Here is a 23,228-nt window from a genome sequence, read left to right on the forward strand (position 1 = left end):
TATGTAATACAATGGATGGAGAATGTTTCGTTAATTCCCAAGTCAGTTAAAGCAGGGAATCATTATGTGTGTGTGTGTGTGTGTGACATTATACACACACACACACACACACACACACACACCACATAAACATTTCATGTTACCTGAAATAAATGAATGCACACTAGTCTATCTTTTAATAGAGGATCAAAATTTTTTCTTTGAACTCAGTCTTTTTGAAGTTCCTTATTTATTTTCTTACGTTACTCGTAATGCATATCTCTGAGTTCCTATTTCAGTTTCTTTGATAAAAAGAAAATTTCAAAAGCATGTAAAGATACTGACAAAGAAGTGAAAGTTGTAGACTTTTATAATTTTTCCCACTCTTCCACCGTCAGCTCTTGTTCATACCTAATCTAGCCATTGCTTCAGTGACTTGCTTTATCAAACTCTTCCAGAGAAATCAATTTAGTTCCCCAGGGAAACACTCTACTTTCATTTTATTTTATACTCATTTAATCCATTTTCTTCAGAGTTTTGTATATGTTGTTCCACGATCTCCTGGGTTTGAAAGTCTAGGTTGAAAAATCTACTGAGATATGAATTGGTCTCCCCCTGTATGGGATCTGATTCCTCTCTTCTGCATCTTTTAAGATTCTATCCTTATTCTGTATGCTAGGCATTTTCATTATAATGTGCCTTGGTATAGATCTGTTGTAATTTTGTACATTTTGTGTCCTGAAAGCCTCTTGTATTTGGTTTTCCATTTCGTTCTTCATGCTTGGGAAATTTTCTAATATTATCTCATTGAAAAGATTGTACATTCCTTTGTTTTGAAACTCTGCGCCTTCCTCTATCCCAATAACTCTTTGATTTGGTCTTTTGATGCTGTCCGATAATTCTTGGATGTTCTGTGATGGTTTCTAACTTTCTTCACTGTGTGATCAACTTTATTTTCGAGATTGTATACTTTGTCTTCATTATCTGATGTTTTTTCTTCCAAGTGATCTAGTCTGTTGGTTATGCTTTCTATTGAGTTTTTTATTTGGTTTATTGTACCCTTCATTTCAATGATTTCTGACTGTTATTTTTTTCAAAGTCTCTATGTCTTTTTTAAAAATATTTTTTATAGTAGATGACACAATATTTTATTTTTATGTGGTGCTGAGGATCGAACCCAGTGCCTCACACATGCTAGGCAAGCACTCTCCAACTGAGCTACAACGCCAGCCTTCTATCTCTTTCTGGAAGTAATCTTTTGCTACCTGTATTTGCTCACTTATCTCTTTTTTTGGAGTGATCAATTTTTGCCTGGATTTGCTCATTTAGGTCATTCTTTAATTCACAGATCATTTTAATTATGAACCTTCGGAACTCCTTCTCTGACATTTCATCAACTTCGCTGTCCATGGGTTCTGTTATTATAGTGTCCTGGTTTGTTTGGGGCACTTTCCTCCCTTACTTTTTCATGTTATCTATGTGTCTTCCTTTCTTGCAGTATGGATCTAAAATATTACAGTTTCTACCCTATATTCTTTTTATTTTTATGTGGTGCTGAGAATTGAACCCAGGGCCTCACATGTGCTAGGCAAGCATTCTACTGCTGAGCCACAACCCTAGCTCTCTTCTTGAAGTAGCTGTGCAGATTGTCTATACCTCACCTTGATTTTGGGCTTCCAGACCCTGCTGGTGTCCCTCAATGTATGCTACTGAATCTAAAGGTGGTGGCAGCCATAGCCAAGGTAACTTGAGATAATAGTTGAAGGGCCCCAAGATGGAAGATGGAAGCAATGTCTTACAGAGATGGGGCTGAAAGGGTGACCTCACACTATCTTTGGGATGCCTGCTCAGAGATGCACCTGCTTCTAGGCCCTGTTGTTCAAAAGTTAGGGGTTACTGTGTGGGGAAGTCTATGGTGGTGACTGCAGTGTCCCAAGCTGCAAGTGTTTTAGGCTTAGGCTCCCAGGTGGGAGCAGGGGAGGTACTTGTACCTACCCTGGACCTGGGTCCTACGCAAGTTGGTATGGGCGGATCTGGGCTGCTGGGCTTGACCTCCCGCTGGTTTGAAGAGGTGGTTCTGTGCTGCAGGCTGGGCTCAGGCAGGTGCCTGCAGGTGGAGGGGTGGACCCAGGCCTAATGTGAGCCTGGGTCCTGTGCAGGCTGGTGTGGGTGGATCTGGGCTTGGCCTGGCTTCCCACTTCCCACGGTAGTCTGCTGGTCTGAAGAGGTGGTCCTGTGCCTCCGATGGGTGTATGCCCCGCTGGTGGAGGGGATGGACCCCGACCTACTGTAAAGCCTGGGTCCCGCGCAGGCTGATGTGTCTTGACTATTTGTTTTCTATCTGTCCCCTTTGTTTCTTCTTTTTCCACTTTTTCTACATTCTTTTTTTAATTTAATATTTTTATGATTCCATTATATTTTATGTGAGACATTTTAGCTATTGCTATTTGTTTTGTTGGTTGCTTTAGAATTTATGGTACATCTTCACTTACCTTCTGTCTACCTTCCAAACCATCATATCACTCATGAATAGTTTAAAAGCTTTGTAATGGTATACTTCCATTTTTCAAGTCCTGTGTGCTATTGATGTCATAATGGACATATATTTTCAGTGTTTATTGATGTCATACATTTTACTTCTACATATTTTATGAACTTCACAATGCATTACTGTTATTTCTGCTTCACATAGTCAATTGTCTTTTCATAGAGACTTAATTAACAAAGATGCATTTTATATTTATGCATGAATTTTTTTTTTCAGACAGGGCCTCCTGGAGTTGCTGAGGTTGGCCTCAAACTTGCAGTTCTCTTGCCTCAGCCTTCCAAGTCACTGGGATTATAGGCATGCACCACCGTACCTGGTTAAAATTTAAAATTTTCCTTTAATTTTAACCTTTCTTTTGTCTTATATTTTAGATATATTTCCTATAAGTATCACATATTTGTATTTTAAAATTTTTTTATATTTTTATCCAATCTGAAATATTTGAGTTTTATTCATAGTATTTAATCTATTTACATTCATTGCAATAAATGCCATATTTGGTGATTTGCCTTCCACTGATTTTATGTTCTTTTTTTTCAATCTTTTTACATACCTTTTATCATTTCATTTTCCTCCTACTTCTAGTTTAGCAGTTACATACTCTATATTTATAATCAGGTTTCCTTAGAAATTTTGACATAAATATTTAATTTATACAAGTCCAAATTTAAATATTTTACTCCTTCCCAAACTCATGTTATCATAGTCATAGATTTTAATCCTATTTTATTTTTATACTAGTAGATAATTTTATTATAATTTTACACAGCAGTATGTATTTACCCTATCTTTGTCTTTAAAAAAAATTGTGCCCCCATCCTGTATTTCTTTTCTTTTGCTTTAGGTACATAGTGAGCAGCTATTTGTGATTAAATACTCAATATTTTTTTTGTCTGAAGACATCTTCATTCTTGAAAAACATTTTTATTACTATAGAGCACATTAAAAATATCATTTTTTTGCCTGCATTGTTGCTGTTGAGATATCACTTGTAATCTTAACTTTCATCCCTCAGAGAGCTTTTAAAATTTTGTTCTTTGCTTTCTGTAGCTTTACTGTAATGTGTGTAGATTTGAGTTTCTGTGCTTTTACACTGCTTAGAATTTCTTGGGCTACTTTAATATGTAGATTATCATCTTCATCAGATAGCTTGTCACATACTGTCTATACCTCTTTGTCCTTCTTCTTCTCTTCTATAATATCAGTTAGTCATGTTAAACTTCCTCAATCAATTTCCCACAAGCCTTTAACTCTCTTTCTATATTGTTCATCCTTTCCTCTCTCTAGAATGTATTCCTATAGTTTCTTCTATCAGTCTCCCATTTTAGAGCTATTTTTTGTTGCTGCTGTTTCACTTAATTTGATTATGCCTAATCTGCTGTGTGTTAAGTTTTTTTGAGTTCTTTATATATCCTGGAGATTAATGCTGTAACTGAGGTGCAGGTGGCAAAGATATTTTCCCATTCTGTAATTTAAAAAATTATTTGTTTATTAAAATTATAGTTGCATACTCAATTTGATTATTTTTAACTATTAAAAGATTTATTTATTGTTTTAAAATAAATACACTGTCATATTTTATAGTTTCTTCCAAAGTGCAGATATTTTCTTTTTCTTTTTTTTAATATCTTGATTTTATTTACTTATTTTTATGTGGTGCTGAAGATCGAATCCAGGACCTTGCATGTGCTAGGCGAGCACTCTACTACTAAGCCATAACCCCAGCCCCAGTGCAGATATTTTCAATTTTGTCATTTATTTCTGCAAAACCATTTCTTCATTATTTATAATTCTTTGGTTTTTAAGTAGAGGATTGCATTCATAGAATGTATTTTTAAATAGTACCATAATGTAGATATATTTTCAGTGTTTATTATGTAAAATAATATGCATATATGTAGGTTGAATTGCCAACCCAAATTTGAGCATAATTTTTCTCTCTTTTTTTTTTTTTTTCACTTTTTCTTCTTCTGTGAAGAGCCTGTTTAGTTCCTTTGCCCATTTATCAATTGGGTTCTTTGGTGTTTTTTTAGTTGTGGGAGGAGGGTTTTGTTTGGGGGGTTTTTTGTTGCTTTTTTTTGTATGTGTGTGTGCGTGTGTGTGTGTGTGTGTTAAGTTTTTTGAGTTCTTTATATATCCTGGAGATTAATGCTGTATCTGTATCTGTATTTTCCCATTGTATAAGCTCTCTCCTCACACTCTTGGTTATTTCCTTTGCTACGAAGAAGCTTTTTATTGGTTCTTAATTTTGCCTCCTGTGCTTTAGGAGTCTTACTTATCCCATTTATTGGTTCTTAATTTTGCTTCCTGTGCTTTAGGAGTCTTATTGAGGAATTTGGTTTCTAAGCTGATATGATGGGGCTTTGGGCCTACTTTTTCTTCTAGTAGGTGCATGGTCTCTGGTCTTTGAGTCAAGTTTTGTGATTTAATTTCATTAGGGGTTTAATTTCATTTTGCTACATATAGATTTCCAATTTTCCCAGCATCATTTGCTGAAATTACTATCTTTTCTCCAATGTATGGTTATGGTGCCTTTGTCTAGTACGAGATAACTGTATTTATGTGAGTTTGTCTCTGTATCTTCTAGTCTGTTCCATTGGTCTTCTTGTCTGTTTTGTTGGCAATACCATGCTGTTTTTGTTACTATAGCTTTGTAGTGTAATTTAAGAGATGGTGTTATAATGCCTCTCGCTTCACATATGTTACTGAGTATTGCTTTGGCTATTCTGGGCCTCTTATTTTTCCAGGTGAATTTTGTGGTTGCTTTCTATTTCTATGAAGAACTACATTGGAATTTTAATAGGAACTGCATTAAATCTGTATAGTGCTTTTGAAAATATGGCCATTTTGACAATGTTAATTCTGCCTAACCAAGAACATAGGAGATCTTTCCATCTTCTAAGGTCTTCTTCAATTTCTTTCTTTAGTGTTCTGTAGTTTTCATTGTACAGGTTTTTCACCTCTTTTGTTAGATTGATTTCCAAGTATTTTTTTTAGGTTATTGTGAATGGGATAGTTTTCCTAATTTCTCCTCCAGTTGACTTATCAGTGATTTATAGGAATGCAATTGATTTATAGGTGTTAATTTTATAACCTGCTACTTTACTGAATTTATGAGTTCCAGAAGTTTTCTGATAGAGTTTTTGGGGGTCTCCTAAATATGGAATTATGTTCTTAGCAAATAGGGATAGTTTGAGTTCTTCTTTTCCTATTTGTATCCCTTTAATTTCTTTCTCCTGTGTAATTGCTCTAGGTAGAGTTTCCAGGACTATGTTGAATAGAAGTGGTGAAAGAGGGTATCCCTGTCTTGTTCCAGTTTGAGAGGGAATGCCTTCAGTTTTTCTCCATTTAGAATAATGTTAGCCTTGGGTTTAGCATATATAGCTTTTACACTCTTGAGGCATGTTCCTATTATTCCTAGTTTTTCTAGTGTTTTGAGCATGAATGGATGCTGTATTTTGTGAAATGCTCTTTCTGCATCCCTTGAGATAATCATGTGATTCTTATATTTAAGTCTATTGATGTGGTGAATTACATTTATTGATTTCCATATATTATACCAACCTTGCTCCCTGTTGAGCATAATTTAAATGTCAAGAATAATCGAAGCTTGGAAACTATAACTACATTTCACTAAAGACAACATAAAATTTTTGGTGCCTAATTATAAGCAAGAGCATTTTTGTAAGGTTATTTACCAAAAAGCAATATAGGGATATAACTATTTCCCTTAATATACTTTAGAAATGTATGGCTTATTATTTTTTGCCTCTACTATAATGTATATTCTGTAAAATTTTTTTTTTTATGCTGAGCCAACAACCACCTTATGGAATGCTAAAAATTAAAATGAAACATAATCCAGAGGGAAGAAAACAGCAAGAATATATGCAAAAGGCAGATTAACATTGTAAAAACTACTCAAAAAACAACAGAGGAAAGTATCAGGCAAATAATTACACAGCAAACTACAGACAGGATAAACAACCAACTCAAAGAAGAAATGCTTCCGAGACAAGATTATTAGAAAACAGATGAAAAATTAAAGTTTTCTAAGCTCCAGAAATGAATGAAAAATAAAAATAAGAGAAAATTCAAATGAGGAGGGGGATAGAAGATATATAAATAAAAAACTAAAAAATTAAAAGGGAAAATAACAAAAATGTAACTAGGTTGATTAAGGTGTACCTAATTAGAATTTGTGAAGTGGAAAAGAAATTTGAAAAAAATGTTAAGTATATCATTTTTCTTTTTTAAAGAAAGATTTAAATATATCTTGAAAGTATATATTGTCATACATGGATGTGGAGACAAAATGCTACTAAAGTAGGATCCCAATCCCCAATTTTTCTGCTTTACATAAACTTAAATTTTCTTTTTTAGGCAATAACCTTTTCTCAGAGTGTAAATTATGAGGCAGTAGATGATTACCACAAGCTTCAGTAAGTATGACTTTTTAAAGAACTTTTAGACATATTACTTGGATTATAGATATTACTTTATTTAAATGACCTCATATCCTTTAAAATACCAAATTTCCTTTAAAAGTCTAGATATGTATATAAAATGAGTATTTAGCTGCATGAAAATATGAAATATTCCTTGTAGTTCAATGGAAGGTTCTCATTTGCTCTAGTGAAATGAATAAAACAGACTTGTATTAGTCAGCTTTTTATTTGTAACAAAATACCTGAGGCAATTAACTCACAAAAAGAAAAGGTGTATTTCAGCTCATTGTACTAGAGGTTCAAGTCTGTGATGGAATGACCTCATTGCTTTTGAGACTCTAGCATGCAGTATATCATGGCAGGAGGATGTGGTAGAACAAACCTCTTATCACACGAGCTAGGCAACAAAGAAATCAGGGTACCCCCTTGAAAATGCCCCTCATGTCCTAGGGACCTCCCATAAAGGTTGATTTTCTAAAGGTCCACTACCTCCAAATAGTGTCTTTTTGGGGACCAAGCCTGTTAACACATGGTCCTTTGAGAGATATGTTATGGTTTGGATGTGTGGTACTCACATGTGAGACAGTGAAAGAAGGTTCAGAGGAGTATTGATTGGGTTGTAAGAATTTTAACCCAATCAGTGGTTTAATGCCCTTATTGATAGGGATTAACTGAGTGGTAATTGAAGGGGTAGGGTGTGGCTGGAGGAGGTGGGAATTGGGACGAGACTTTGGGTATATATTTATATCTGGCAAGTGGACTCTTTCTGCTTCCTGATCACCACATAAGCCGCTTCCCTCTGCCACACTCTTCCACCATGTTGTTTCTGTCTCACCTGGAGTCCTGAGGAATGGAGGCAGCTGTCAATGAATTGAGACCTCTGAAACCATGAGCCCCCAAATAAATGCTTCCTCCGCTACAGTTGTGCTGGTTAGGTCATTTAGTCACAGCAGCGAAAAAGCTAACTGAAACAGGATACTTAACCAAACTATAGCAAGGTTATTTTTTAGTTCAATAACTTTTAAGCATGTTTATCATTAATTCCCATCTCAAAATCTATATACTATCCTCAAGCAAAAACTGGAACTCTAATTATCACAAAGTCTTTTTAATTATAAATGAAGTCAGATAAAATACCATCTTTGACTCTTAGACAAGGTAGCCAAAGCACTTAATGTCTGGAGAATGACAACCAATTTGGAATTCTGTGTGTAATAATCAGCTTTTTAATCACTATAACAAAATACCTGACACAGGTTACTTATGAAGAAGAGGTTTCTTTAGCTCACAGTTTTGACAGCTGAAAGTCCAAATAGCATAGAGCAGGCTTGGCAAGAGCCACTCTTGCCTTTATCACTCCACAGCAGATAGCAATGGTAGGAGTGCATGCAGGAGCAACGAGATTCTACCTTGAACAACAATCAAAGAAAGCTGGCAGGGTGGGAGGACCAGGCTTCTTTTTATAACAATCCTTTCTGGAGAACTAACAAGGGTTCACAAGAGATTTACTGCATGCCACCAGTGACTAAGGACCTCCCACCAGGCCCCACCTCTTAAAAGTTCCACAGTGCCTTCTAATATTGCTCACAGACCAATCACATGAAACTTTGGGGGAGGGAGAACAATTAAACAGCCATATCCAATTCCTGAAAATACTGTACTGAAAATGACCAAATTAAATAAATAAATAACTCATACTAAATAATTATTATATAATTCCAATCAAGTTTTTAAAAATAGTTTTAGCAAAATAATTTCTAAATCTAAAAAAAGGATAAAGTATATCCAAAGCATAGCACTGTATGAAGGCATTTTATAATTGTCATTATGACCTGAAAGTATTTTCTAGAAAAAGAGAATTTTTTTCCCTAGGAAAAAGTCAGTTTTTCTTTATTTCACTACTACTCCAATTGAGTTTGAGTCCCCTGCTGTATACCCAGCACTCTCCAGGTATTCAAAATACATGGTAAACAAGGATGAAGTACTGGTATCACTGGAACATATCTCCAGTGGCAGAAGACAAATAGAAAGTCATCAAATAAATTAGGTAATTCCTATAATTTTTTATTTATATAATTTATTATAAATAAAAGAAAACAAATTTCAAATACTGGTAAATGTTATTATAAAGAAAAGAAAACAAAATAGTGAGATAGTAACTTGGAAGGATAAGAAGAAAATGCTCTCTTAAACCCAGTATTCAGTAGAGGCTTAATTTATTACTTGCCCCTTTCCCCACTGGACTTTTCTTTTTATCCTTCAAATGTTTTTGGTTCTGTGTATACTTACTGAGAATTAGGTTGCCAGAGAATGCACATCAAACTGCCCAGGATATTTTGTTTTTTCCTTATTATTATTATTATTTTGGAATGTAAACCCTTAGCAGGGGGTAAGATATGAACATATCTTTCATTTTCTGTCATTTATGAACCCTCACATTTGGCCTGAACTCCAAAATATTTGTGTGTACTTGATGGTCAGGAAAGACATTATATCTGATTTCCCTTTGTATTAGTCAGATCCTACTAGGCAACTTAATGTGATTCAGAAAGCTAATACTCTTTTTTGTCACAAAGGTGTTATCAGTTCAAGGGAAAACATATATAGGGGCTAGAGGAGGAATTGCTGCAGTGGCTACCATCTTGTAATACCATCGAAAGCAGGCAGGTCAAGATGTCACCCACATAACCCAAATGTCCAGGGACGTTCATGAAATAAGGAGTGGGGATTTTAAGTGCTGACAGGATTCTCATTTGTTTCCCATTATACCAACCATCTGGTGACTATAACATGGGTTATACCAAGAGATGGGAGTCACTTCATGATATGACCACATTTCAGAGCTGCCTGCACAGAAGCAGCCACCAGTTACCACTGGCACCACCCTCCAGGCTGTAAGGAGGTTCAGTCACATCATGTACATGGGACTTTGCATTTGCTCTACAGAGAGACAGAGTCATGTCACTACACTCGTGATTCTTAATAACTTGCATGGATTGTTTTTCTTAGAGACGAGAACATGGGTATTGTGCTTATTCAACTTCGACCTAGTGAATATGCAAAAACGTGCCCAATAGCCCAAAAGGTAAGTGACAAAGATTAAAGATCAAAAACTTTACTTCAAAAATGTGTAGGTGGTAAACTAAGTAATACAATAAGTCATACATATTACCTCCATAATGATACCATTCCCCTCTACTTAGCAACATTTTGCAATGTTTCACTATAAAGGCAGCATTATTTTATTTTATTTTGGGGGGGCACATTTTTTTTTTAGTTGTAGTTGGACACAATACCGTTATTTTATTTATTTATTTTTTTAACGTGTTGCTAAGGATGGAACCCAGTACCTCACATGTGCTAGGCAAGTTCTCTATGGTTGAACCTTATTTTACTTTGAAAGCAGAAAATACAATTTCTGCTTTCTATGAGTTTATCATCTATTGTAGGATATATTAACATACACAAAAGTATAGAATTATTTGTTTTTGAAGTTTTGTAGATAAACTGAAATTAATGGGAATAAATAAAATTGGGTATGGTTTGTCAAAGAAGTCTGCCAGTCATGTCCATATTTATACCGCATTTAATCATTCAAAGATATTCAATTATTTCTTCATTCAAAAACATCTATTATATACCTGTATTCTGTGTTTCACTCTGTGTGCTAGGTAATAGGAGTTATAAAGATGAAAATATAGAGTGCATTCCCTAGAGGTAGAGAATATGTATAACAGTTATCAAATAGTGCATAGGAAAGGGAACAATTTTGATTGGGTAGGGAAAGGTCAAAAGAAACAATACATAAATGACCAAAATGACCATCGAGAGGGGCCAGGGTTGTTACTCAGTGGTAGAGCGCTTGCCTAGCACATGAGAAGGTTCAATCCTCAGCACCACATAAAAATAAATGAATAAAATAAAGGCATTGTGTCCATCTACAACTAAAAAATTTTTTTAAAAAATTACCATTAAGATTAAGTGAAAACAGGACAAGGCATAGCCATAATTATTATGAGGTTAAATACAAACGTCTCTCAGTTGAAGGATAATAATAAAAGTCATGACTCCCTGACTGAAACATTGGCAGTTCTTCGGTTCTTATGAGTAAATCCAAAGAACACTGCGCTCATCCACTTTATTCTCAAATCTTTCTGTCTTTTTAAGCTTTTTTTTTTTTTTTTTTGGTACTGGGTATTGAACCCGGGGTCATTGAGCTGCATCCTCAGCCTTTTATTCTTTATTTTGAAATGGGGTCTCACTACTTAACCTGTACATTACTTTTTAAGCAACATAAATCTAAACATTTACTCTTTGGGTAAGTCATTTGGCATTTTGAATGGTTTCTAAGGAAATTTACCTAATGACAGAAAATTAATAGTCTTTCAACTTTAAATATAATGTGTACCAGCTGCTGGGTACAACCTCTCTTCTCAGAAAAGCCTCACAAAATTCTGATTTTTGTATTCATTCTACTCTGCTCTTTCTGGAAATATATCAAATTGATTAAAAGGAGTTGCGAACTATTGGTGCTAATAGTAGAGGTGCATTTGGGCATAAGTGCAATACATCAGGGTTGAGTGGGGGGTGCACACCTGCAGTTCCAGCTCCTTGGGAGGTTGTAGGATAATCACTTGAGTTCAGGAGTTTGAGACTAGCCTGGACAACATAGTGAAGCACTGTCTCAACACACACACACACTCCCCTCCTCCTCTCTCATCACATCAGACTCCAGTAGGGTTTTATTTGTTTGTTTTAATATTACCTTTTCCATATCAAATACCTTCCTTGAGCATTTTCAGTCTATGAAACAAGGTATAGCATGACTACATGATGCCAATGTTGGATTTTTACACTTGCTTTTCTCCACAGAATCCCAAAGTTTACTTATAGGAAACATAGGTTATGTTAACAAAGCATCTCACAATCCTGTGGCAGGCACTATATTAATTTTTTATGTATTATGCTATAGTATCCACAAGTAGTTTGTTTCAAAAATGAAAGAGCAAAGATGGGCATTTCTTTAAAAAAAAAAGCAGTTATGAATGTGTTTAAGATAAATATCCACAGAACTAGGCGGGGTTTATTAATAGTTGGCCTATTGGCGCTGCTCCTCTGGATACAGAGTAGTGCTGCTTAAATCAGGAATAACCAAGTTACATGATGCTACTCAATACCCTGAGAGGTAAATTACTGGTTTACCAAAGTGAAAAGAATGTCAAATTAGTAGGCAGGTCAATTATAGAAACCTGGTAGCTGAGTCAAAGTGCAAGCTGAAAGTGTGGAGTTGATAGTCTTGGTTGTAGAACTGCATGTAAAAGAAGAGATGGGATCAACTCCCTGAGATACTAACATAAGAAAGTAGAGAACCAACCTTTGGGCTTTCTGAGCAATAAAGATGAAAAAAAAAAAAAAAAAACAGTGATCAAAGAAAAAGAAGGAAAACAGCACAGACTAGTATGTAACAGACCAATTAAAAGGTTATTAACAGGTTGAGCATCCCAAACTTAAAACCTTAAAATCTAAAATGTTCCAAAATCCAAAACTTTCTGAATGTTAACATGACAACTACGAACAGAAAAATCCACACCAGATATCACATGATGGGTTCAGTCAAAATGCAGGCATAATAAGAGCATTTTATAAAATCACTTCATGGTTAGACTTGGTTCCCAACCCCCAAGATATTTTATGTTCATGCAACTATTCCAAAATCCATAAAGTCAGAGAACCAAAGCACTTACAGTGACAAGTATTCTAGCTAAGGGGTACTCAACCTGTATTCCAAATTTAAAATGTAACTGCTTTTAGTGGTGGTGATATCTCAGATCATGTAAATCAGAACAATTGAACTCACTACCTAACTTACTTCATTTTTAGGTGTTCCAAATAGCTGTTGGCTGCGATAATAATAAATTCATTGCAGTGAAAGGGCAAGTATATTTCCATTTGACCTGTCTTACTCTTTTAAGTTTTAAAGCAAATGGTGTACTGAATCGATAATTACTAGTGATAATATTAGCCTAATGACTGTCTATAATAAAATCTAAAGTAACACTGACATTGGTCTCCAGTTCCAATTGGTTTGAACTTATTTTCAAGTCAAATATTATATTTGAATCATACACAAAAGGAAAAGAATTAATCTTTGTCTTTATTACCAGCATTTCTTCCCTTTTAATAAGCCAGTTTCTATCTTTTACCCCTACTTCTCTTGGCTTTTCAGTCCACAGCACATTTCCAGTTATTACTTCATTTTTTTAGGGAGTTGCTTACATCCCTACCAGAGAAGCTCAGCTTCCCACCCTAGGAAATTTTTTTAGAGCCAATTGAACAGAATCACCAGTATTGTTCCTTCAGAGAATCTCAAGGAATGAATTTTGTTGACCTCACTATGGTTCACAGTGAGACACGCTGTATTTTGTGTCTTCCGTTACCATAACTTTTTCTTTCACATGGGAGAAAATTAAGGTCAGTATGCACAAATCTGACTAAAGTCAAACATATCATGGAAGCAGCAATTTGTAGTGATTCCTCTCCTTTGGTTAGGAGTGGAGGACCATTGACTCTTACCTGAATTTTTATGAAATTACATGCTCTCAACCAAAATGAATGCCGATTCTTCCATCATTCTAATAATCACTTGATTTTTTACTGAATTGTAGTAATGACTTACTGGATTGATAATTAAAAGTTCCTATCTCATTGAGTGTTTCCTAAATCTGCATGTCTTAATACCTTTGCAACCATAATTTCTTTCCCAGGAAACACAAAAAGGCTAATTGATTTAGACACCCTATACCCTCCTCAGTTCTGGTGTGGTTGGTATCTTTGATCCTCAGAATATGGTACATGAACCAGCACTGGCATCACCTGGATATCATTTAGAAATGCAGCAGTTCAGCCTTTATTCAGACTGTGGGTCACTACTTGTATTTTAGAAAAATATCCAGAAAAAATAGTAGAGGAGTATTATAGTTCAAGAATAACTGCTATAAGCAGTGTATTACTAAAATCAATTTCTATACCATCATGTGCAGAATTCCCTCTCAGACCCTTGATATCCTTCTGCAGTGAAATGTAAAGCAGCTTGAACCAATCTATATCTGGGAGGATCCATATAGTAATTGTCAACCTTGATTGTTCATCAGAATCACCTAGAGAATAGTTTTCCACCCACTGCCAGCACTGATTTTATTTCATGAAAACTCTGGTGCCCATTCAGGGACAGTCTCTGCTGTGCACATGGCTGTATACATGCTCCTCCCCCAGACTTAGACACTTTCATTCCTATAAGTAGCTTTGGCAGAGCTCAGAAGTATTCATGGGGTATAAGCTTTTTTCTTTCAAAAAACAGATGTTGGATTTGGCAAGATGGTGGATCAGAGGAACCCACAATATTGTAGCAGGATCCCCAAGATTGAATTAAAATAGCAGTTCTGCAGCAGCAAAGTGAGGTAGAAGACTGTAGGAAAACAATGGTAGGCAACCCAAAGAGCTGGGTGAAAAGCAAAGAAATTGGTTTCCGGAACAGAACAAGAATTAATAAAAGCCACATGGTGGCAGCATCCAGAGAACAGTGGTGCAGTAGGGGAGGGGAAGCTCCCCTTCCACAAGATGAAAGAAATTCTTCCACTGAGTTTAAGAAAAACAGGCACCACAGCTGTCCAGCACATTCTCAATCCCAGCTGAAAACAAATTCAGAAATGGTGAACTGAATAGGCACTGGAGAAAATCCTGGCACTCCCCAGCAGAGACAGTTAAAGCAGAAGTTGCAACAGCTTAAAAGTCTCTTTTTCGGACCTCCCATGCAGCAGATTAGAATCCCTGAAATCTACCTTTGCTTTTCATATTTCACTCTTAATTTTTTTTCTCTTTCTTTTTTTTACTTGTTTATGGTACACTTGCTTTTTGAATACCCCAATCATACAGTCATTTAAGCTCTACTGTTCATGGTAAGCCATGAATAAGTCTGGGCATAGGATACAGACTAGAGAGAAACTCAGGGCAGCCACAGCAGCTGCCAGTCTGTAGATCTGCAGAGTGGAGAAAAGCATTTGAAAATAGTAGTCTGAGCTCTGGAATAAAGAGCATGGCTGAACTGAGACTGATGGAAAGCAGTGACCCCCACACCACCTCCCCCAAGCTCAGATAGGGCTGGAGGATAAGCTGACACATCCCACACACCTCCTCCCAGCACATGGACTGAAGTACCCAGAATGAGGGACATAACACAACCCAAATTGGTCTATAGGTGGAGCAGATGAGAGGGCTGGCTTATATCTCTGACAGATTGTCACTCCCACCACCAGACACAATAACAAAGCCATTCTGAGGGGGAAATCTGCTTTGAAGTATCCACTATCATATTGACCAGAAAGAAGAGGGTGGAATTCAGCATGCAGATAATAAGTTTGGCTAGTTTAGGTCAGAAATCAGGAAAACAAACAAACAAAAAAAAAAAACAGCATGGTATGGGTATCTTACAAAATTCCTCATAGTTAGGAGATTCTAAAATCAAAACTGCAACTTAGTCTGTTAAGGTTGTCTCCTCATCAGAATATACCAGAATACTGGACCAAAGGCCTTTATATCTAAAGCTCCAACAAGAAGAAAACTGGATCTATTGAGTGGCATCCCCTCCTTCACAGAAAATCTTAATTAAGCTTCTTCAGAGACCCTCATCATAATTGTTCTTAGACTATCAGCAAGAATTTCTGTAAAAGAGTTCAAATGTGGTTAGGCTTCCTATTTCATGTTGCTTGATCTTGCAATAACTAAATTTGGCTGTGGCCCCAGAGGAGATCAGCACTCCAGATTCTGAGCGCCCCTTACTGGTTTTTCACAACATTGGTAGGCTATCTAGTGTCATCAGTTTTCTAGTCTAACACGACATATGATTTGATTGTTTGTAAAAGTTTACTAAGGGAAGTGTGTTTACAAAATCAGAATGCATAAGGGAGACTGTGGAGACCTCTAGCCTTGGACTTGGAGCCTTCACAAGGGCATTTACACTTCAAAGGAAAGTAGTTAGATCCTAGGGAAAGTCCTTTACAATCTAAAAGGTAAGAGTGATGGTGCTAATTAGGTTCCTTGAAAACCAGCTATGGGGTCGGGGAAACCCTCCCTTTTCCAAGCACTAATTTTTGCAGAGTGTCCTTGGTTTTTTTTTGTATTCAGGCCTGGGTTAGTTACCCACTACAGTAAAAAAAAAAAAACAAAAAAAAAAAACCTACTTTTATTTATGAAGGGAGGGAAAGCCAGGAAGAGAGCCGGGTAAGCTAGAAATGAAAGATAGAGACCAGGCAGAGATATACATGAGAGTTTATTTGTCAGAACTGACAAATAAAGAACTTCTCTCTATAGGAGAGAGAGGCAAAACAGGCTTGAATTCTGGGACTTTTATGGGGAGGCTCAGGAATTAGAGTCAGGTGGGTCCTAATGTGGTAGTTAAGGGTTGGATTGGTATGAGGGAGTGGTGAGCCTTTCTCAGAAACACCCTTGGGTGGGAAAGCGAAACTTTTTCCTTAAGATGGCCATCCAGATGCTAAGCAAGGATCTTATAATGTAGACTTCTGCAAATTGCGAGCCTCTGAACCCCACCACACCACACACACACACACACACACACACACACTAGGTATGAAGTTCTAAAAATTTCTGGTGTAGAGGGATGAATTGATTTAGGCGAAAACTCCCCCCTCTGGACCAGCTGCAGTCAATAAACCTGCTTCCTGCTGATTCCTTGGTGTTCAGCCTCACCTGTCCTACATCACTATGTATGACAGAGATTGCATTAACTGCTTGATAGTAACTGATTCCACAGTGACTTCCACATCTTATGTATTATCAAAGTTCTAATTTTATGTATTTTGTCAATTAACTGGATTCCCTCTCATACCAGCTTTTTTTCCTTCTTTTCCTTTTTCTTTAGACCTTCCTCCAATTCAGTTTTGTATACTATCATTAATGCTTAATCCTCTCAATCTGTTCTAAATTATTTCTCTCCCACTTTTCTCCCTGGTCAATGGAGTTGTAGATATCATTAGTAACAATTTTTATAGCATATGTTGATATATGATTTACTCTTAAATTAAAAAGTGGAATTGGTGGTTGAAAATAGCACTTTATGCTGATCAGATGTGTTGAAGTGAAAATGTACACTAAGCCTGGGACTTAAGATAAAGAGATAACTGTTCACGAAGAGACCCCCCCATACAAAAGAAGAGGAACACATCTCAACAGATGTGCAAATATAGGACCTCAGAAAACATGCCTCCAAAAATTTATAATGTCCCCCCCCTCAATAACTGAATGCACAGATGTTAATGTGGATAAAATGCCAAAGAATTCAAAAAGTTGATAGTTAAAATTATCATTGAATAAAAGAAGATTTAAGAAATAAACTAAAAAAGAAAATACATAAAGTGGAAGAGAAATTCAATAAAAAGATAGAAATTCTGAAAAAGAACCAAACAGAAATCCTAGAAATGAAAGACTCAATAAATCAAGAAAACAAAAAGTTTAAAGTCCCACAATAGATTAGATCATGTCAAAGACAGAATTTCAGGTATTAAAGACAAGGTATAGGGGCTGGGATTGTGGCTCAGCAGTAGAGCACTCGTCTAGCATGTTCAAGGCTCTGGGTTTGATCCTCAGCACCACATAAAAATAAATAACATAAAGATATTGTGTCCAACTACAACTAATATATATATATATATATTTTTTTTTTTTTTAAAGACAAGATATATGAACTTCAACATTCAGTCGGCAATAAAGAAAATAATAATCTTTTATTAGAACATATAAGAACTCTGGGACAACATTCTGAGAACAAATTTAAGAACTACTGGAATCAAAAAGGAATCTGATACAGGCTTATGGCCTGGATAACCTTTCCAGGGAAATGATAATAACAGAAAAATTTCCAAACTTTGAGAATGAAGTGAACACATAGACACAAGAAACATTCAGAAGCTCAAGTAGGCAAGATCAAAAAAGAACCTCTCTAGGACACATTATAATTAAAATGCCTAACATACAGAGAACAAGGATAGAATTTTTAAACTCATCAAGAGAAAAACATCAGGTCACATTTAGAACCCTAAAGCAAGCAGGAGTAAGTGGCAACTCTACAATCAGAATCTGATTTATCAGCACAAACTCTAAAAATCCAGAAGGGCTTGTTACACATCAATCCAAAGCCTGAAAGAATATAACTACTGACCAAGATTGCTATATCCAGCAAAGCTGTCCTTCAGAATTGAAATAAAAACCTTCCAAGATAAGCATAAACTAAAAGAGTTCATGACTACTAAGCAAGCACTTCAAAATAAAATAAAAAAACCACTTGAAAATATTACACAGCAAGGAAATTAAAAACAAATTCCTGAGATTACAAATGAGAAACAGGACTGAATTAAACATTAGAAATAAATCAAAATGGCAGTAATTAATAAACATCTCTCTATAACACTGAATATAAATTATCTTACCTCTCTAATTAAGGCATCGACTGACAGAGTAGGTTAAGAAAATAAGACTACATATTATTTGCAAGAGATTCATCTTAGAAACAAAGACAGTCACAGGCTGAAAGTGAAAGAATAGAAAATGATATTTAGAACCCCAAAGCAAGCAGGAGTAAGTGGCAAGTCTAATATCCAAGAAAGCAAACTTAAAGACTCAAGTTAATCAGAGGAGACAAAGGTACAATCCAAGAAGAAGATATAATAATGGTAAATATTTATGCCCCGAATTTCAGTGCACCTCATTACATAAAATAAACACTACTCAACATAAAGACTCAGATAGACCCCAATACAAAAATACTGAATGATTTCAACACACCTCTTTCATCAGTAGATAGGTCATCCAGACATAAAAATCACTAAACTCTACCAATTTTATGTAGACATAAAATCATGTCTATTGTCTATTTTATGGAATAGAAGACCCAGAGACAAACCCACATATGTACAGTTATCTGATCTTTGACAAAGTTACCAAAAACATACACTGGAGAAAAGAAAGTCTTTTTTAACAAATGGTTCTGGGGAAATTGGATATCCATATGTAGAATAAAGAAACTAGATCTCTATCCTCTCACCTCACACAAAAGTTAATTCAAAGTGAATCAAAGACCTAGGAATAAGACCAGAAACTGCAACTGCTAGAAGAAAACATAGGGTCAACATTCCAACATATAGGCACAGGCAACACCTTTCTTAGTAAACCTCCTAAAGCTCAGAAAATAAAACCAAGAATTAATAAATAGGATTGTATCAATTTAAAAAGCTTCTGCACAACAAAGGAAATAAGAGTCTGAAGAGAGAGCCTACCAAATGGGAAAAAAATCTTTGCCAACTATTCTGCTGACAGAGAATATATAAACAACTCAAAAAGCTTAACATCTAAAACCCAAATAAACCAATTAACTAATGGACAAATGAATCAACTGATATTTCTCAAAAATAATAGACAAATGACCAACAAATATATGAAAATATTTTCAACATCTTTAGCAATTAGGGAAACTCAAATCTAAACTACACTGTGATTTCATCTCACTCCAATCAGAATGGCAATTATCAAGAACACAAATAATAAACATTGGCAAGGATGTGAGGAAAAAGGAACACTTACACAAAGAGGTGGGACTGTAAATTAGTACCACTATGGAAATCAGAATGAAGTTTCCTCAAAAGACTAGGAATGGAACTACCATATGACCCAGGTATCTCACTCCTTGGTATTTACTCAAAAGAATTAAAGTCAGCAATACATGGATACCCTTGTTCATCACAATTCATGATGGCTAAGTCATGGATACAACCTTAGGTGTCTGTTAACAGACGAATGGATTTTTAAAATGTGGGTGATAACACATACACACACACACACAGCCATAAAGAAGAACAAAATTATGTCATTTATAGGAAAATGGGTGAAACTAGAGAATACCATCTCAAGTAAAATAAATCAGATTCAGAAAGTCAAGGATCACGTATTTTTTTCTAATATGTGGAAGCTAAAAAGAAGGGAGAGAAAGGGCATCTTGTGAAAATAAAATAGAGAGCAGTAGAGAGGATGGGGTTTAGAGGAAGGAAAGAGGAAAGGGAAAGAAGAGTTGCTATATGCAGGTACAAATATATCACAATGAAGCCTGCTATTCGATATAGTTCTTTAACAAAAATATATTTTAAAAAAACAGATGTTGATGACAAGTCTGGAGAAGACTGCAAAAAGGAGGCGGGGGAGAAGTCATCTGGGTTTCAGGACTTTACTTTGGATCTTTTAGTCAATGATCCACTGCTCCAGAACCTAAAAGTAGCTTGAGTATCTTAGGTTGTAGGCAGCCTACACCTTCATAATTACCAAGGGAGACCAGGGCTTTCTAGGGTCCAAGGTACTTCAGAAGATCTGTCAATGAAGGAGAAAGTATTTCCAATTTGGGTTCAGAGTGAGTGGTGTTAAAGATCTCCAGTGTCTGTCTAAAAATGGTGGTGACTAGTGTTCCTTCAAAGTTACATTGGAAACAGCCAGCTAAAGTGATCACATGTATAATCATTATAGCCCTCTGTTCACATGAACCCTAAACAGAAATCTTGTGCATCCTTGAAATAAGTTCTAATCTACACAATGGGGTCTCTGGTACCAACTAGAAATCTCTGTTTAAAAGAAAAAAATATGTGAAATAAAACAGTTCAAAGAATTTATCATTTTGATAGATTTTCTAGGAATTTATTTTTATTATTCTGTGTATGTGTGTTTTAGCATAGTAACTGTTTATTGTGATAAAATTCACATAACAGCATGTGACATTGATCATTTTAACTATTTTAAAAGTGTACAATTCAGTGGAATTAAGTATCATCATGATGTTGTATGGTTTACACCACTCTAGTTCCAAAATATTTTCATCATCCCAAAAGGAAACTCAGTACCCAGTAAACAGTGACTTTTATTCTCCTCCCCCATCCCCTGGTGACCATCAATCTGTATGAATTTGCCTAATCTGTATGCTTCATATAAAGGCAGTATATTATATGTTATATAAAATATGACCTTTTGTGCCTGGCTTCTTTTCCTTAGCATTTTTTGAGGTTCAGTTGCTTTCATGGTTGACTAACACTCCAATGTATTGGTAAACCTTATATTGTTTTTCCATTCGTCAGTTCATAGACATTCAGAATGTTTCCACCTTTTGGCTTTTGTAAATAGTACTACTATTAATATTTGTGAACAAGTTTTTGTTTGAACATCTGTTTTCAATTAGATTGGGTATGTACCTAGAAGTGGAATTGTTGGGTAGTATGTTTAACTTATTGAGGAACCACCAAACTCTTTTCACAATGACTGTACCTTTTTACATTGCTGCCAGGAATGTATGAGGGTTCTAATTTCTCCACATCCTCTAAGACTTGTTGTTTTCTGTTTGGATTTTTTTTCCTCATTTTTAAATAGATAAAATTGTATATATTTAGTGTATGCAACATGATGTTTCGAAGTACGTTTGTGGAATAGCTAAATTTAATTAACATAGGCATTACCTCAAATAGTTTTCATTTTATGATGAAAACACTTTATATCCATTCTCTTAGCATTTTTCAAGAATATAATAAATTATTAAATATACCCACCATGTTGTACAATAGCTCTCTTGAACTTATTTCCCCTAACTAAAAGTTTCTATCCTTTAATCAACCTCTCTCCAACACTCCCCCACATTCTATAAATTTTTAATAAACATGTATCAAATATAAATAGTAGGTCAGTAGATTTCATATTCTAGTGTCTTCAGAAACAATGTGAGGCTGGATGTTTGTTTTTTAGTAGAAATACTAGGGCCACACACTAACCCCAGAAATTCTAATTCAGTAAATGGTGATTTTATGACACTCTTCAGTTTGAGAATCACTGAGTTAAATGATTAAATGCTTGTGCAAATATATAAGGAATGATATTACAACTTTGTTGTTTTCTTTTCTTTTTTAGATTTCTGAACAAAGAATGTATTCACCATGATTTTTCTTATGTGATTGACAAGTAAGGAACATTAGCATTGAGTTTTTTATTAATGTTCTAATAGTAATTTATAATCAGTACTTATTCATTGAATCCCTGTTAATATCTATGTGTTTGGCTTTATACTTTATAGTCAGTTTCAGTATTAAGCCAAACATGTAGACAATATAACTAACCTCTAAAATATACAAGAGAAAGACTTAGTCACAATCTCCTCCTTCAATTTATTTCGATAAACAAAGCAAGCCTCATATTTAGTCTCTAGTTTCAAAATCATTCCCTCTAGTTTAAGGAAGATACAGAAGAGTATTTTTTTCTAACATAATTTTTCTCTAATTCTAGTAAAGGATTTACCAGGAAAGTCCTGACACCAAATAGTCTAGTGACTGAAATTTATACTATATTTTGTATTTAATTTTACATATTTTAATAATGTTATTTATTGAAGACATAGCTAAACAAAATATTTTACTTTTGTAAAATAAAGATCTTTGTAAAAATAATATTTTAATATATACAGGTCTATCAAAAGTATAGAAGTCCACAGCCTCTAACATACTTATAGGAATCTTTTAGAAGTTGTGAAATTTGGGGTTGGGTATGGTGGCGCATGCCTATAATCCCAGTGACTTGGGAGCCTGAGACAGGCAGATCACAAGTTCCAGGACAGCATGGTCAACTTGGTAAGAACCTGTCTCAAAATAAAAAATAAAAAAAGACCAAGGATGTGGCTCCTCAGTGGCAAAGCATGCCTGAAGTGATTTAACTTCAAGACAGGATGGAGAGGTGGGGGAGTTTATATGCTCTAGGTTGCAATGCTTGGTATAGGCAGTGGGTGAAGTAGAAGGGATGAGGAGAAAATGTGTAGTAGTTGGTGAGGGCACCACCTTACAATGTCTATGTGGCAGCTGGCTGGACCTGACAAGTAAGAATATGAAATAGGTTATATCCACCATGGAAGGAATTTCTTGAGTCTCTCTCCTGGAGATACATAGAGCAAGTGAGAAGTGACAAGTGATTCAAGTTAAAGACTGACAAAGACAGAAAATATGTGAGAGAATGTGGTTTTGAAGGAATAAACCCTTGAGTTCATGAAAGGGGAAGAGAACTGCAGTGGAATAGAGCAAAGAACATGGACTTGATAATCATGCAACTTCTTAGTAGTAAGGCAAGATTTGTAGCCTTGAACAAGTTTTGTACAATTCTGAGAATGATGCCATACA

At 35.4% G+C, this 23,228-nt stretch overlaps 1 protein-coding gene across 1 annotated transcript in view; it reads left to right on the plus strand.

The window, feature by feature from the left end:
* Catspere (catsper channel auxiliary subunit epsilon) overlaps nt 1–23,228 on the plus strand; it is a 159,938-nt gene that overhangs the window by 98,047 nt on the left and 38,663 nt on the right. The window contains exons 12-15 of the mRNA XM_046432499.1: nt 6,911–6,969; nt 9,985–10,060; nt 12,856–12,908; nt 21,976–22,026. Coding sequence (XP_046288455.1) covers nt 6,911–6,969; nt 9,985–10,060; nt 12,856–12,908; nt 21,976–22,026 — 239 coding nt within the window. The remainder of the gene's footprint in view (nt 1–6,910; nt 6,970–9,984; nt 10,061–12,855; nt 12,909–21,975; nt 22,027–23,228) is intronic.

Source organism: Marmota monax, unplaced genomic scaffold (assembly GCF_021218885.2).
Source record: "Marmota monax isolate L192 unplaced genomic scaffold, Marmota_monax_Labrador192_F-V1.1 WCK01_AAM20220418_F8-fsc00090, whole genome shotgun sequence".
Lineage (NCBI taxonomy): Eukaryota > Metazoa > Chordata > Mammalia > Rodentia > Sciuridae > Marmota > Marmota monax.